Source organism: Harpia harpyja, chromosome 11, assembly GCF_026419915.1.
Source record: "Harpia harpyja isolate bHarHar1 chromosome 11, bHarHar1 primary haplotype, whole genome shotgun sequence".
NCBI lineage: Eukaryota > Metazoa > Chordata > Aves > Accipitriformes > Accipitridae > Harpia > Harpia harpyja.
In genome coordinates this window covers 10041695-10058326 of record NC_068950.1, presented here as the reverse complement: position 1 = coordinate 10058326, position 16632 = coordinate 10041695, and the positions used below count along the sequence as shown (strand labels likewise).

At 50.8% G+C, this 16632-nt stretch overlaps 1 protein-coding gene across 2 annotated transcripts; it reads right to left on the bottom strand.

The window, feature by feature from the left end:
* Positions 1 to 4637: 4637 nt before the first annotated feature.
* TOR1AIP2 (torsin 1A interacting protein 2) lies at positions 4638 to 12954 on the bottom strand. Of its 2 annotated transcripts, none has more exons than XM_052801786.1 (6): positions 12737 to 12954; positions 11631 to 11825; positions 9629 to 9931; positions 9161 to 9481; positions 8587 to 8751; positions 4638 to 7748 (listed from the first exon to the last, which is right to left on the bottom strand). In XM_052801786.1, exons 2-6 carry the CDS (start codon positions 11662 to 11664, stop codon positions 6982 to 6984), a joined length of 1590 nt encoding a protein of 529 aa, XP_052657746.1. In that variant the 5' UTR covers positions 11665 to 11825; positions 12737 to 12954; the 3' UTR covers positions 4638 to 6981. The 2 variants fall into 2 exon arrangements, with proteins under 2 accessions (XP_052657746.1, XP_052657747.1); XM_052801787.1 differs by having other exon boundaries at positions 8653 to 8751; positions 12737 to 12953.
* Between the last annotated feature and the right edge of the window lie 3678 nt (positions 12955 to 16632).

Here is a 16632-nt window from a genome sequence, read left to right as displayed (position 1 = left end):
GTGTGGGTCTCACATGAGTTTCAGTGCATCTGATCTTCTTCAGCCCCTCTCAAAACCAGTGTCTGAGCCGGAGCCCTGGGGGGCAGAAACAGTGTGTTGAGTGCTGCTCGGTGCAGAGATGATTTGGGGAGGGGGGACCTGGGGAGGGGGGACCTGCGTGTGAGGCACTTAGGAAGCGTGACAGGGCAAATCCAGGTGGCCTGCGATGCTCTCCCCTTCAGGGCCCCTCCGTGCCCCCTCGCTCCTGACCTTTCTTGCTAGTCCTGCTCTCATCCTGCAAGCACAACTCCTGAGCCTCTTCTGGTCACAGGGGTGATGCAAGTGCGGTGTGGAAGGCAGCAAGACAATGCTAAAATGCTGCTTGCCATTTTACAACCTGAGTTTTAGCAGCGTGGTTGTTTTCTTGACGTTCAGAGGAGATTTTGAATACTCTCAGTCACTGTGGGAGCAAGGGTGTGGGAGAGAAAGGTTCCCTCATAGTCTTGAGACCCCTCCAGGTAGCCGGTGTAGGGAAAGGTTTGATAGTGCTATTGAACCAATTAATAAATTTGAAACCTTGTTAATAAAACCATCACCAGTTACCACAACCAGCCTCCAGTCTTGTAATCATTTGTAATCCATGTCTCCCAATTTGTATTTTTTTCCTACTGTCTTTATTTAGACCATAAAGAAAAGTTGCCACTTTCTAACTGGGCCAACTAGTTCTGCTGTGGTCTGTATTACGTGCATGAGCAGGCTGAGCTCCGCATGTGCAGCAGCTCTTTGTGGTTTTGCGTTCAGCCCTACAATTACAAGGGGCTTTTCCCCAGTTGCTTCCCAGTTTCATGTGCCTTGTTAACAGAAAGTAGGTCTGTAATACCACCAGGGAATGTTTAAAAGGTTCACAAAGGTTGAGGGTCTCTTCTTTATTAGCATCCAAGCACCAGAGCCACGTGGTTTTATCCTAACAGTCTCTCCGTAACCGGAATTGAGCTGGGGCCAGCCACAGTGTTTTGTGGTAGGTGCCAGCCACATTCGGACACGTGGGTTGCTTAGGGGGACTGATTCACACTCATCCCCTGCCCTCTGGAAGTTGCCTAGGATTATTTCAACCTTTTGTTTCATGGAACTGTTTCTCTGAAAAGCTTCCCAACACAGTCGGGAGGGGATTCAAAGTGTATTGTCTCTGGAAAGGAGGTGTTTGTGGCTGCCATTGCAGCAGGTCCTGCAGGACTGGAGTAGACCATCCTCTAACATGACCTGAAGGGATTTATTCTGCTCATAACTCACTTGCAGATGTCACAGGTGGCAGCCATCTTCCCATGGGCAAAGTTCTGGGATCGTAATTATAGAGACTGAGAGTTTAGAAAAATGTATGAGAGACTGGCCTGGAGTGTAAAGGTCTTTGGACACCTCTATTTCTCTGTGTGTGAATTTTCCTCCCATTGACCAAGCTGCTGGAGGGAGCCTGTCTTTGATAGCAGTCTTGAGGGATGTTGCACTGGGTTTTTAGTCCATCCCAGTAACTCAGTTGGCTTTACCTGGTGCTTGCCCCAGCAGAGATGCCCCTTCCTGGCCCCTGGAGCAGAAACAAGAACTGGACATTGCTCTCCCAGGGTCCAAGGCTCCCCTCTGCAGACACAAGCTCTGACCAGGGAAATGGCCGGTCCTTCTTTCTACCGTTCTGAGCAGCTCCAAGAGTTCAGTTCTGTTAACATAGAGAAAACAGTGGCTTCATTCAGCTCAAGCTGTAATTGTGGGAAAAGGCCAGGTCTGCTCCTCTGTGGAGTTTACCATGACCAGAAACTGCTTTCCAGAGATGTCTGAGTGGTCCCTGGGCTGCCGGGGCAGAGGATGGAGCAGACCTCAAAGGAGGTATGGTGTGGGGAGGCTGTTTCTATCCCTCATGTCTATCCATGCTGCTGCCTCTGCTCTGGCTCTGAGAGGATCCTCAGCTCTTGAGTGCCCTCGCGAGGGATCTGCAGAGCCTTCTCCTCGGCCTGAGCGTAACTGCACAGTCCAGCCAAAACGGGGAGAGGGGCCAGCGGGAGGTCTGCTTATGGCTTTGCCCCCTCCCTGTGTAGGGAACACACTTGCAAGCTGTATTCTTTGAGCCTTTTCATTGCAGGCTCTTGGATCTGCGTCCCACAGGCTGAGGCCAAGCTCCTTTGTGCAATTCATTGTACGGCTGCCTCCCCTGGAGAGGCGAAGGGGGGGAATAAAAAAAGTTTTAAGCTCCCAATATCTGCAAATCTCTCTTACAAATGGAGGTTTTGTAGGCCTAAAAGTGACACCCAAGGGACCAGCCCTGCAGCAGCAGAGCCTGACTGTGCATGCACCCGCAGGAGGGTTAAGCTGTGGATGAAATCCCAGGGGTTAAAGCTCAACAGGAGAGACGTGGCTCAGCTGGGTTCACTACCTGTCTCTTTGCATCCTGCCTTCTTCCAGCTTTAGTCTGTGCTGGTGCAAAGGGGTAAAAAGAGATGTGGCACGATGTGGCCTGTTGCAGGAACAGGGGGTGTTGCAGGCAGAGCAGGGTGGCATGCAAAGCCTGTGCAGCAGTGGCTGGACCACTCGCCTTTAAATGCCGGGGGTGACAAGTTTATGTCAGCTCGTAAGGCAGCGGCATGCTCACACGTATAAGCAATGCTAATTTTGTGGCAGAGCAGTCCAGACTGGCCCTCCAGAACTGGTTTTGCCCCTCAGTTGAGCTGCTATGTTAATTTTCAAGGTGATTTTTAGGTTTGTTGAGCGCCCTGTGGTAGCACATCCTTCCCTGCAGAACTACTGCTGCAGAGAGCAGGAATCAAAAAAAAAAAGGGAAAGATAGCTGGGGAGGGGGATGCATTGTTTCATAAGCCCAGTAGAATAAGAATAATGTGGGGGGGTTTTGTAGATGAGGAATTGAAAAAGAATTTAGTTTTAGCATTGAGATAACAGCAGGCAACTGATAAGCTCCAGCCAAACCCCTGGCCTTGCTGTGCTTGTGCGATGTGTGTATATGCAGGAAGAGATGCTGCCAAAGAGATTCTGAGCTAGGTGCATGGGGGACAGTTGAAGGGAAGAGCTGTCCTTAGCATAGGTGGATGTGGTGCCCAGAAGGAATAAATTAATTTACCTCAGACAGTGCAGAGCTGGACTACGTCCTGCTCCATCCTGGTCTTGCTCTGACCTGTCACAGCCATTGGAGAGCTGATGGGAAGGGGGACCTTTAGTTCCTCCGGAGCTGCCGTGGGTGCACCCGCTCTCAGCTGTGCCCCATGTCCTCTGCAGTGCTCTCCCTCACTGGGGGCTCTGCAGGTGCTGCAACCATGCCCTGGGGAAGCACACACCGGAGCACAGCGTTTCTGAATTAACTCACAGTCTGGGAAGAAGAAGGGAACCCGAATCCCTGGCTTGGAAAAACCTTGCTGGGGGTCCTGCTGTCCCCCCTGAAGGTGATCCCAGGGCCAGCCCTGATGGGGTGCGGGAGGAAGGGGATGGTGTGGAAACGCTGCGGCTCGGCACGGCGGGTGGGAAGATCGGCCTCATCCCTCTGCGTTGGGGTCTCTCCCTGTCGGGGGAGCACTGCTCAGCCATTTCAGGAACTCGCAGGAGGCTCTTGCTTGGTACGTATTAAACATCTTTTTTCTGGATGGGCTGCAGATTTAGCCCCCAAATTTACGGACAGGTGCAGTCACTGCTGAGCAGCCTTTGGACTTGCCTGCCCTGGTTTCCCTGCCTCACTTCAAGAGCAGACATCATTCCTGCTCTTGGTTCAACCTGGTTTTTGGAGCAGGTACAAGGATGATGATGCTATTTACCAACACAGATCATGGTGAGTACATCACCTAGAGGAAAACCATGGGTGCACCCTTCTGACTGGAGACGATCTTGGAGCTTGTTCAGCAGCTCCCTTTGGACTCACTTTTGAATTCATGTGCAAGACTGAAAAAGCAGCCTGGCTTTGGCATCCAGCAATCGCTGCACCTGGTGACACTGGATTTTCATCTGAATCTTTGGGCTAGGGCCAAATCTTGCCCTCTTGCATCAGACAACAGGAGATGAGTGATGTTTACTTCTGGCAATCTATCACATGAACATCTATTTGAAAATAGATGCCAATGTTATGAGTATTTAGGTTGCCAGGGCCTGGACAGGGACTGAAAAAAATCCAGAATAATAGGGTAAATCCTCTTTTTTTTTTCAGCCCTCTCTCTGTTTAGGCCAGAGCTGGGCAAAATAATTCACCACAAACATAAAAATTTGTGTGCTGAGGTGGTGTGACATTGGATGGAACTGATATGATCAAGGGTGTTGAAATGAGAAATACTTGCTTTCTGTATTTCTAAAATATTTCAGTTTAATTATTATCATTAAGTATTATGCAAACCTCAGTATGTTTCAGTCTGGGTTGAATTCAGCAGCTGCTTGGGGGGTGGTTTTTAGTTTTGCCTTAGTTGAAAAAGCTGCAAATGTTTGCCCCAAACAACTGAGAAAAAGGTTGTTTGGAGTTTTTCCAGAAAAAGCAAATATTCACTTTGTTTGCACAACTACAGCCCTGACCTAAATAAAACTTTGTCAAATATGATGATCCCTTTTGCTTAATGAACTGAAAATAGCTAGAAAAAAACCCAGAATATGGTAAGACTCCAGACTCACTTTGAAGAATTTGCTGGTTTCTTTCACAATCTCAATCTTTATTTTTAAATAAAAGTCTTGTTTCAGAAGCAATCAGATATTTTGTCTTTAAAAGCTCATAAAAATACCTCTATATGAGAACAGCTGGGGGGGATGACACTTACAGTGATGCGCCCAAACAGCATGAAGTTGTCCTTGCATACCTTGGCTATGCATTACAAACACAGTACATAAAACTGAGAGCAAGATAACGTCAAAATACAGATTTCCCTCAAGATATTGACATAACATGATTAATGCTCTGCCGGTTCTTACCTCAACACCCATACTGAACCATGCAGAGCAGAAACAGTGTTTTCTGTTACCAAAGTAGTGTATAGCAATAAAAAGGAGGGGAGGGGGAAGCAGCAACCTGTATCTTGTACAAAACCATGCCCTGGGCTGCCCTGCTGATGCTGGGGTCCAGCAGGTAATTCTCACGTCTAGCCCAGTGTTTGTCATGGTGAAAACCCCTGTGGTCTTGTCTTCATGTCCCCAACCAATCAAAAAGTCTGTTCTTTGGTTAGAGCATGAACAAATAACCCCCTCCTCTTCCTTCATTTTGTCCCCTCCTCCAAGTTAATGGCCACCAATCTCCTGAGCCAGGTCAAGGCACATGGTAGGAGGAAAGAAAAGACAGGCTGTGGTTTTAGGGTGCAGGGCTGTGCCTCAGCTGAGCCATCAGTGGGGCAGATCAGCAAGGCACTGCTGGCAGGAGACCCGGCCAACGCCAGGGTCCAGTTGCTGTAAGGAGCACTCAAACGTGCTGCTTGTGAAAACACCATAGTGTTCTTGATTTGCATCTTGTTTGGACACAGAGCGTGGCTCTGCAAGGCCCCAGTCTGTGCTGCTTATATGGAAATAAGCCGTGCTCTGCTACATCTCCTCCTTCTCCGGCAGGCAGCACCATAGGCACAAGGGGCTGACACCTGGGGCTGACTGCTGCGTTACTATAAATGCTGTAACCTGCACATATCCCCCAGGTGTTCTCTGAGTTGGCTGCTCTACCCCAGAGCGTCTGCAGAAACACAGTGTGCAAGGGCACCACAGTATTTCCAGGACTTGGATTTCTCTTCTTGGGATGCAGAAGAGGAGGCACAGTAAGAAACCAAGCTGTTTTGTTGAGGATTTTTAGTGTTAACGCCAGAGGCTGTCTTTTCCAGCTAATCCCAGCTCTGCTCCTAGTTGCTTTAGCGTATGCCAGAGCACCAGCTGCCTGGCAGGGAAGCAAATGTACCTTTGGAGGGCAAGGACCTGGTGTGCCACCCCATGTGGTTTGAAATAAATATCAATGCTAACATCTACATTCATCAACAAAAGTTATCTGGGGAGAGGTAGGCAGGTGGCTTCCTGTCCTACACACAGATCAGAGATCTGGGTGAAGAGCAATCTATCATGTAGGACCAAAGCTGATGCATCAGCCGAAAGAGATAGTCATAGCCTTCTGATAGCAAAGGGATCAAGAGTGGACTTTTTTTTAAAGAAGTAGCATTAAGTCAAACTGTATTACTCATTCTTTCACCTGTGCAGGCCCTTAAGGCTTCACACTATCAGAATGACTGTAAAGTGGTTTCTGTTTCATTGCTCTCTGTCTTTGGAGCGTATTCTCTGGCATATGGGATTCCCCCCCCCTTTAGTGCAGTGTTTAAGTGCTGACAACCTGAAATTTCTTGTAATTGATGTTTAGGGGATTTCTGAATTGCAGGTTTGTTTGAACATCCTGTATTTAGGATCTGGTCTTTGCTGGGTGTCATTCAGTCTGTGCAAGTGGGACTCTATCAGGACTGACTGGTCAAACCCTTGACTAGCAAACTGGTTTTCTTTTTGAAGCATGCCTTCAAAATGTTGGGCTTTGGGGAATTTGACCTTCCTGTGTTCCAGCGGCTCTCTGCAAAGAGAGAGAAACATTCTAGATAAAGTACATTGTGAGACTGATGTACATTACGTAAGCAAACTGAGGGGCAGGGAGAAATGAAAGAGCTACTGAACTGAAGTACTTTTCTGGCATACTAGTTGTGTACGTTATTTGTGTATTTACTGATAGGAATGCTAGCTGCAAAGTCCTGTTTTCCCTCCTGCCTCCCCACACAGTGATGTTCTTCTGTGCAATATCTGCTAAATACCTAAAATATCCACTCTTCCCATCTGCCAGAAGGATGTATGTGATCTATCACCTCCAGGACTCAGCTGGCCAAATGGCCTGTATCAACTTGTACCTGTCAAACTCTTCCCAAGAAAGAGAAACAAATTGAAGAGAAATAGCACTGGTTGTGCCTCCACCTGCACTGGAGTTTGCCAGAACTGTCTTTCCAACCCTTCCCAGGGCTCTGGCAGCCTTTGCCCCTAGGGTTTGGTGTGGACATGGCAGCCGCCCTTCTCGATAGTCTGCACCGGGTGGATTGGTAGGACCAGGTGGGAGATGCGGCTCCACAGCCCGCTCAGCTTGTCGGAGTCCATGTGGTCATAGGAGCTGGGGGTCCTGGTGTTGGTGAACTTGGCCCAGAGAAAGTCACGGACCCTCTCTTCCACCTGCTGGAGGCTGATGTGGGTCTCCAGTGTCTCCTCCTCCAGCAGCACGGTCAGCAGCAGGGCCACGTCCTTGAAAGCAGCACTTTCATGGTCACAGTACTTATAGAAGATGAGGGTGGCCCCTGCCGGCAGCAACTCAAAGCGGTGTATCACTGCAGCTCGACCCCCAGCCTGGAAAGCTGAGCTCAGCTCTGAGTCCACCTCCAGCTTGGCCTGGTCACTCTGGAGCCTGGATTTATCCGTGCCATTGATCTGGACTGTGCTGGCATGCAGGGCGGCCGAGTAGGTGTTGGCCACACAGGTGCTAAGGCATCGCAAGGTCCACTCGCCCTTGCGGGCGGCTGTGAAGATGATGATGGCCGGCTGCGTGTGGTGGGATGCATTGAGGTGCTTCTGCAGGAACTTGCGCCCACGAAGCCACAGGTGCGGACTCTGCCCTGGAAACTTGTCCGGCAGCTGGTTGAACTGGGACAGGAATGCCTCCACCGTGGGGTTCTTGGGGACTTGCTGGGACTTGGAGGTTGGGTTGCCGAAGCAGAATATGCAGAAGCCGAGCAGTACGAGGCTCACAACGACAAGCCCTGTTCAACAGGGGAGAGACCCAAGATGGGGAACAGAAATCAGTCCCAAGTGACCTGCAGTGATATGCTGGAAAGTAGCTACGAGGGCTCTTTTCCCCCCTCAGACCTTCTCCCCCTACACTAGGAAAGTGGCTCACGTTGGCATGTTCTCTGGTAGCCCAGGAATGGTGAAGAGGCTGCTTGCTCCATGTTGTGAGACCCATGCTCCTACACACCAGACGGGGGGGCTACAGCTCCAGAGATGGAGGCAAAGCTACAGCTTTGTTGTCATGGTACAAAATTTCCTGAGGAAATTGCAGCTGGCCACAAGCTTTCTTGTCTTTCCCCCTTCTCTGTCTTCTTTAAGGTTTGTGGCCGTTCGGAGCACCTACCTGCACATATGGAAGTGTCTGACCCAGCTAAAGCATTGCGGTCACTGCCTTCCTCCTAGCTTTGCTGGGCGAGCAAAGGCTACCGTGCTTGGGCCCAGAAGAGGAGGACAGCGAGGTCCAAACACAACTGCTTGTGTCCCTCTCCACGGCAAAGCAAGGTCTCTTTCTACCAGGAGAAATGTGTGCTGCAGATCAGCATCACAGTTCCCACTTGACGCCCCACAACACAGAGCAGGACTGGGAAGGGGGACCATCAGCACAGGAGACCATCAGACCTCCCAGGACATGCTGGGGTACTCCCAGCATGCTGAACACGATGTGCCTGCTTTTGAGGCTGGAAAGCTGGAGGGAAAGCTGCTACTACAGGCTCAAACTGAGCCTATTTTTAAGGGTATGGTTGTTCCCTCAAACCCTCAGAAAAGGCTGTGAAAGGTCCTGAGAGAGAAGAATTAAATGTGCTTCATTACTTGTTCCTGGAGGATTAGTGCCTTCTGGTTGATGAGTAACATGCAAGGGAAGCTTCTTTTCCTCACCTTTCAGCAAGAGGGACTCTTGGGTCTTCTCCTCATCTGTGTTTTGGGTGGGGACATTCTGCAAGCAGGACTGAGCCTCTGGCTTTGGGGCTGTGTGCCCTACAGTAAGAGAAAGAAATGTGCCACTCACTGTTGAGGGAACAGGTAAAATGAGCTGTAATAAGAAAAGCAACAGAGCTGCCAGGAGCAACCAGCTGAGGGCAAGAATTAGAAGTGAATGCTCCTTTGGGTTAATACTGCTCTGAGTCTTGGCGCTCCCTGCTTTTCGGGCAGGGGAAGGAGAAAGACGATGCAGAGGGCAGTGTGGTTTCATGCCTTTCAAAGCAGGACAGTAGCCAAAGGAGAGAGAAAGAGAGAAGCCAGTTAATTTCTTATACCTCCTTTCCTGCTCGACTCTGGAAAACTGCCAAGGGGCACTAGAGATCTCACCATACGGTTTTTCTAATGCCTATGGAAAGTGCAGGCATGTGCACAATAGAAGAGCAGCAGCACACAGCCACCAGCTCACCTTCGGTCCCACGTCTGTTCCTTAACGTGCCTTGGGATCCGCTCTCCTGTGTTTCTTGCTGTATGTGCTCTTCTGGCTCCTGATCTAGGAGAGGGGCACTGGTGCTCTTCTCTGCCAAGAAGACCTTGGTGACATCTTCTGTGGCAGTCACATCCAAATGTGTCATTTTACTGTCAGAGTTCAGTGACTTGCTTCTTGATGAAGCATCTTCCTCTGCTGTGAAGGAGCTTTCACATTGCCTGCTTGTCTCCTGGTCTTCCCTTGTTTCTTGGTGGACAGGGCTGTCTCCTTCGCTGTCCATTTTATCATGGGCCAGCCTGGCTGTGGGGAATAAAATACGCAGACCTACGCTTAGTCTCTTTCAGCACAAGAACCAACAACGCTTTCTCCTGCTCTGCCTCCTCTAAGCAAAGGCCCAGGTTATCAGCATTTTGGAAATGCTGTACGCAGGGATGGGGAGAGACTCACCTTCATCCAAGTCATCTTCTTCCTGTGATCTTTCTGAGACACCATCTCTTGTCTTCCCAGATTCTTCCAGTGATACTTCAGTTTCCTGGGGAACCTTTTCCTCTGCTGTGGGGCCAGCTGAATCTGACAGTGTCATCTCTCCTCCATCCCAAGTTGGTGACTTACATACCAAAGAGTCCTCCTGTGGTTTGCAGGAGGTCTCAGGCCACCTGCTTGTCACTTGGTGCTCAAGTGTTTCTTGGGTGCGCTCTTGGTGCACAGAGTGCTCTGCTGTGCTCTCCACCTCATCTTGGGCTGGCCCAGCTGTTGGGATCAGAGTTCACAAGCTCAGCTAGCCATACAGGAATCAAGAATACCCAGTTCTTTACCACCACCCTGTAAAACTCCCAGTTCTTGCATTTCAGGAACATATACCCTGCTGTGAGACAGGGGAGAGAATAGGGTGACCAAAAGTGAGAAAACTCACGGGTCGAGATCAAGACAGCTGAATAGGTGAAGGAAAGGAGGGGAAATCACAAGTGATGTAAAGCCAGTCGCTCACCACCTCCCACAAGCAGACTGCTGCCAGGCCAGTCTCCGAGCAATAGCAACCTTGGAAGCCAACCCTCCCCGCCCTCTTCTTCTTCCTGTACCCCATTTTTTGTTGCTGAGCGTGGTGTTACACTGTATGCAATAGCCCTTCGCTCCACCCCAGGTTATTTGCTTGGCGGGGAGCAAGCGGGGAAAAAGAGAAAGCCTTGACTCTGTGCCAGCACTGTTCAGCAATAGCCAAAACACTGCTGCGTTATCAACAATTTTTTTTGAAACCACAAATCCAAAACATAGCGCTTTACGGGCTGCTATGAGGAAAGTTAACTCAACCCCAGCCTATGTCCTACGCTGTCCTATGTGGGGTGGGCAGGCAATTCTTTCGTTAAGTGGCAGGATATGTTACCAAATCTTCCACAGATAGTGGGTTTTCCTAGGCTGGTAAATTAAGGCAACGGATTTGAAGCATTTCTAAGGCTGTTGTGGAGTGCTGGCCGGAACAGTTATGCCAACATGCTTCAAGCATCTGCCTGAACGTAAATGTTAGCTCTGCTTGTGCTCCTGCTCTGCTCTTGTTCTGGAGCTGCTCGCCCAAAGAGCTATGGTAATGTATAATTAAAAGCAAACACTGGAGCATAATTCAGTAAAGAAATTGTGAGGCTGAACATAAGTGTTTGCAGCATATTCTCAATCTTACAAAACCAAACAGTGCAGCTCAAATTTCAGGCGTTGTTTGTGAAAAATTGCTTATGAATGGTCAAGCACTACAATGACAGAAATGATTATGCTAAAATTAGAATAGAGACTGAAAAAAATGGCAAGGAACTCCCTACTAATTTGAAAGCAGAGAAAAAGCTGCGCTTGTCACGTGTCAGAACATGCTGTCCTTTGGAGTATGATTTTTACATTCCTTGTTGCTGATTATTACAGGAAGACTTCTGGCCGCCTAGGACAGACCTGAGCTGGTTATAGCATCACTGTCTCACTGAAATACTCATATGCGGTAGTCATGACAAGGCACCCAGAGAATGTAAGTACGTGGTAGAAACTGAAATATGAGGAACCTGGAGGTATCCTGCTATTCAAGCTGGGCACAAACAGTACTCCTTGCCCTGCCTCCTCCAGAGGTTTCCCATCCATAGGTGGCAGAAAACTGGCTTATTATTTAAGCATCTGTAGATGGGAAGCATTGGGATGCAGGGAAAAAAGCTCTCCCAGTCTGGAGCTCCATCTTTAGCCTTCCTTGTGCTGCCATCCTGGACACAGAGTCTAAACCGGTTGCAGATGGGAATCCAAAACTGAAACTAACTTGTTAATCTTTCACCCTTAAAAAAGATAGCAATTTGCATTTCTTGGAAAAGGGGCAATTTTTTTATTTTTTATTTTTATTTTGCTTAGGTTTCCCATGTCCCTTTGCAAGAAGATTTCAGCAGTGATTTTCCTAGTAGATGGAGTAAGCATAGGATTCACTTACCTCCAGACAGATCCACGCTTGGATTCTCTTCCATTTTCTTTCTCCTCTGGAGCTCAGGCTTCTGTACTGTTTTCACTTTCTCCTTCGGTCATAAGGAGATGTATCTCCCTGCCGTTCCTTTGAGTGGCTGACTAAGCCCCCTCACAGACACCATCCCGCCTTGGCCTCAGGAATTGTGACTAATCGCCCATAAACCTGATAAGCACAAACACAGGAGCAGTGATTCGCGGTGGAGAAGGAGGATCCTCCCTCCGTGCTTATCAAGGTGGTGTGAAAATGGATGGATGACACTGATAACTGTGAAGCTTCAGCCCAAGGGCTATTAGCTATTTCGCTTCCTGGCAGGCTACAAGCAGTCCAAGGGCTAACGCAAACCACGGTTGTCTTGGGACAAGCCAGTGGGGTGAGGCACCGGTTTCTCATCCAGATGCGCTCGGATGGACTCAGCTGTGCTCTGCGATGGCAGGCCTGGAGGCTGGGGCTCGGCAGGCAGGTTATCACAGAGCAATGAGCCTGCTCCACCTTACCTTCCTGCCTCTGGCGTGTTGGATCCGGTGGTGCTGGAAGGCGAAGTCGCTGGCAGAAACACTGCCTGGCCCCTGTGCAGCAGCGTTACCCACACCCGACCGTGCAGCCATCCGAGGGGGCTGAGCAGTGCCCTGGCCAGGTGTTGTGAACCTGAAGCCACAGCCTGACTCTCCTACACCCTCCCAGAGATACTTCCCTCTCTGCTAAAGCACTTTGGGACCGGATGGCTGCGCAGGAATGAGCGCAATGCCTGCCCGCGGAAAACTAGGCAGCATGGAAAACTCCCGAGAAACTTTCCCTGCTGGAGAGTGGTTGGTGCGGATTTCTGTACAAAAATCTCAAGCTCAGCCTTCGCAGCAGCTCTTCAAGCGTAGGAGGGCACCCTCCACCTTCCCCCCGCCGTCTCTACAGCTGAGTTTTCTTGCTAAATACATGATTTGGAGGTGTGTGGTGGTATAATTGCTGCTCTCTACCTCTCGGCTCTCGTCCCTCCCCTCCCTGTGCTGTTCCCGCTGGTGACGCTCTGGCAGAAGAAAGAAGTCAGAGGAACAAAGTGGTTTGCGAAGTCGGACGCTTACCCGAGCAGGTTCGGAGCCGGTCAGGGCGGCGAAGTGAAGCAGAGGGGCAACAAGAGCAGGCCAGTGCTGGCCCCTCCGCTTGCCCTTCCCAGAGGCCCTTTGGCTCTGGTGGTGGCAGGACAGCCTGTGCCCCCAGCGCACAACCTTAATCCTCTGCTGTCAACGTGACAGTGAACTCTGCCCTTCCATGGGTGCCCAGTAGGCTGCTGGGAGGTGTAGTTTTCCGTCCCTCCTCCTCGCCAAAGGCAGACGGCTTTTCCCCAGTGAACAGCAGTCGTTCTCCGGAGCGTTCAGGAAACGATAACTCCTTTTTTGGCAGTATTTCTGAAACTCTGCGGTCGTGCAGAGTTTCCTTCAGGCAAACTGGATGACTGGCTTCTTCCTGCGTAAAGCAACAGCGTTGCAAATTTAAACAACTAAATGACCGTGAGGAGGGAACTGTTTTGAGAGTTAATTTATGAGGACGAAAAGTACCACAAGAAAAACAACCCAAACATATAGCCAGCAAACACCAGACTCTTGAAATGTCCCGTTGTGCAAGTGCAGGGAGGCTGAGGAGCTGCGGGCTGTGAAATGGAGCGTCTTTAGCACCAGCGTGGAGGGCAAAGGATGGGGGGACCCCCCTCAGTGCTCCCCTTCCAGCGTGCCCCAGAGACTGCAACAGGTGGAAGGTCAGAGAGAGTGCGTGTAGCTGCTCCTGGCATCATTTGGGCAATGGCTTTCCAAAAAATGATGCTATGCCTTGCCGTGCCTGCACAAGGGACGGGTATGGTCCAACCCCTTCCCTATTCCCCCCCGCCCAGGACATATTTCATGGGAAGCGGTGGCACGGAGCAGGGCACGCCTGGGGGAAAGGCATCAGCGCAAGGAGCAGCAGCGCAGAGACTGCCTCCCCCCCACCCTGAACTCAGCTTGCAGCCTTTTCACCAACATCCTCAGAGAAGTCCAGCGGCAAATGGCTGAGGCGAAGCATTCAGAGAGGCAACTGAAACAGTGCTGTTAAGGAGCAGGCACTAAATGGCTGGGACTCCTCAATTTGGAGAGCAGAAGGCTGAAGGGTGGGATTTGACTAATGTGTTCACTAAATTCCCCAATACTAGGAACTTGAGACACTCGTAAAACAGGTAAGAGTTTGGGTTCAAATGGGCAGAAAGAAATACTTCTTTATGCTGCGTGCAGGAAAGCTTACTGGCACAGGGGCCACAGAGGCAGAGAGTCAGAAGGTTCAAAAAAGGAGGAGTCTCACTTGTGGACAACAGGTCCATAAACAGATAGTACAGGACCAGGAAGGGGTGTACCTGGCAATGGGAGATGCCATTTAGGTGAAGCGTGTGAGCCCAGCCCCGACCTGTGCTCTGTTCCCCTTATGTTCCCGCAGCACCCAGCGCTGTCTGAAAGAGCTTGTGTGTGCCACCTCGTTTGTGCCCCCCTGGGCAGGACTGGCCAGAGGGTGCCCTGCTTCCTCTCTCTCTCCAGGCCTGCACGAGCCGCCCCCTGCCCTAAGGCCAACTTTCCGTCTGTCCCTTCACTGTATTGTAACCGCTCAGTTATGAGACATGTGCATGTCATACTACACAAGGGGTGAGCATGCATGCGAGTATCGATACCGACGCTGGTCATGCCAGGAAGGTGAGAAGGCGTGAGGTGTGTGTGGGCACAGCGCATGTAGCGATAGCAGGATTGCACCTTCTCTCCAGCAGCACAGAAAGGCAGCGGCTTCCTCTGTCGCCTGCAGAGCCACCCTCCTGGTGGTGACCAGGAGGGGACAGAGTCCACCTCCCTCCCTGGCAGATTCAGCACATTCCTTTATTGTGGCCAGCCTCTCCCAGGCTGCAAAACCGGGGAGGATGGCAAAGCAGGAAGGAAGAAGTCTGAGTGGCTGATCTGCAGAGGCCAAGATCTCCCTGAGGGCCCTGCTCTTGGTTGATGCCCATTTTGCATCCCAGCCAAAGGCACTGCTTCTTGCCATAAGTAACGAACAGCCAAGGTGGCCAAAGCGGAGAGGAGCTGCAGGTGTCGAGGGCTTCATGAAAATCTAAGCATTTTACATCCCCCTGTCCCCACAACCAGCCAGTCCCCTCACCACGGGAGGCAATGGGGAGCGGGCAGATGGAACGCCCTGTCCATAGAAGCACAAGTGTCAAAACCAGTGGTGGAACTCCAGCTCAGCAAGTGAAAGAGGCGAGTGCATGACAAAACCAGTGGGTAGTAGCTTCAGCCTGTGTGGGTTGAGACACTGGTTACTGAAAAGCTGCTTGTCAGGAGAATTAACTGGTGGGCCTAGGACATGAAGTCATCCACCACCACAAAACTGTTACAAAAAAGCCTGTCGACGTTGGGTAACGTTGCTTTTCTTCCTTTAGCATTCACAAAGTCATGGGATATGAGCTGGGATGTAGAATTGTAAGGTAACAAATCTGGTCTGTTTTTAACTCAAGTTTGAGGGAGGATTTTATTTAAATAGGAATAACCTTTTCTCTCAATCTGCAGAAGAATCAACAGTGACTAGGTGAATTATAAAGGACACACTATATAAATATTTACACAACGTAATCATTTAGTAACTTTCTCTGGAAACTTGCAAATAAAGTGGTACTACCTGTAGCTGTAGTTCTGCCCAGTCAGAAATCACGAGCCAGTCACTGGCAGTGCTTTTTCTACTTGCTTTGGGCTGAATGGACGGTTCAGCTGTACTTTGCGACCTCCTGATGTGGTATTTCGTTACACCCTCTTTTACTTTTGCTTTAGAAAACATTGGTCAGTGTCTGTGTTCTGCTTTTAGATCTTAAAAGAATGATGGTATTTCCTCTATTGCTGGTACAGGAGGAAGGATGCATAATTTATCTTCATAAATACTCACTTGCTTCTGGATGAAAGTGGAACATTTACAGGGTGCTAGTACAATGTTAAAATCGTTTTTATTTTGAAATACATGTACAGACAAGACAGTTGCAGAAGACTGAAGAGCACTTCCCTCGCCCAGCCTTCTTGTTTGAGTGCACAGAATGCAGAACACGTACACACCCACCCCCTTTACAACCCTGCAAAACAAGTACCATCACAAACAGCGAGCACACGTATCCTGGAGCACTGTAGATTGAGATACTGTGATCACAGATGTCAGTATCGTCTTCCTCAATCCTGTCTTTAGCAGTATGTAGAAATCCTTTAGAATTTGTAAAAGGGACTCCGTTTGCTTAGCAACTTGTTTCCGAATTGGTCCTATGTGGTTTGCTGCCCTGGTAGGCATCTGTGCAGTGGTTACAGAAAACGCCTGTCCGCTGTCTAAAGGTGGGAAAACCAGGCACACACAGGCGTGTAATAGTTTCAGATGCTATATTACAGTACACCGCAGCTGCACAGCGTGGGTGCTTTTTACTTGGGGCACCCGCTGCGAAAGACAACTGCGTGCAGGCGGCCTGCAGAGCAGGGCCGGCCAGTGGAGCCACGACGCTGTCCCTCCAGAGCCCCCCCCGGCTCGGGGCTCGGCCCACCCGCCCGCCCCGGCACGCCGGAGGCAGCGCCCGGGCCCTCCCGCAGGGTCACCCGCGGCGGGGGGGCCCCGCCGGCTGCCCGAGCCCCTGCCCGCCTCGGCCCCGCAGGTAGGCGAACAGAAACCGCCCGACAGCGGCCGGCGCCTCTCGCCCCGGCCGGCCGGCCCGCCCGCCTGCGTGAGCGCGGCAGCGGGCCGAGGCCCGCCCGGCGGGCTCGCCGGGCCCGGCCTCCCCTCAGGGGCCGCCCCCGCGGGGCCCCGCACGGACCGGGGGTAGGCCGCGGCCGAGGGGGCGGCTCGACGCGCCGGGCGCTCCCTCATTTTTTTCACTGGAGGGCAGCCTCGGCGCAGCCGGGCCGCGGGACGGTCGCTCCCCGCCGCCCGGCCCTCCCTCGGTCCTCCT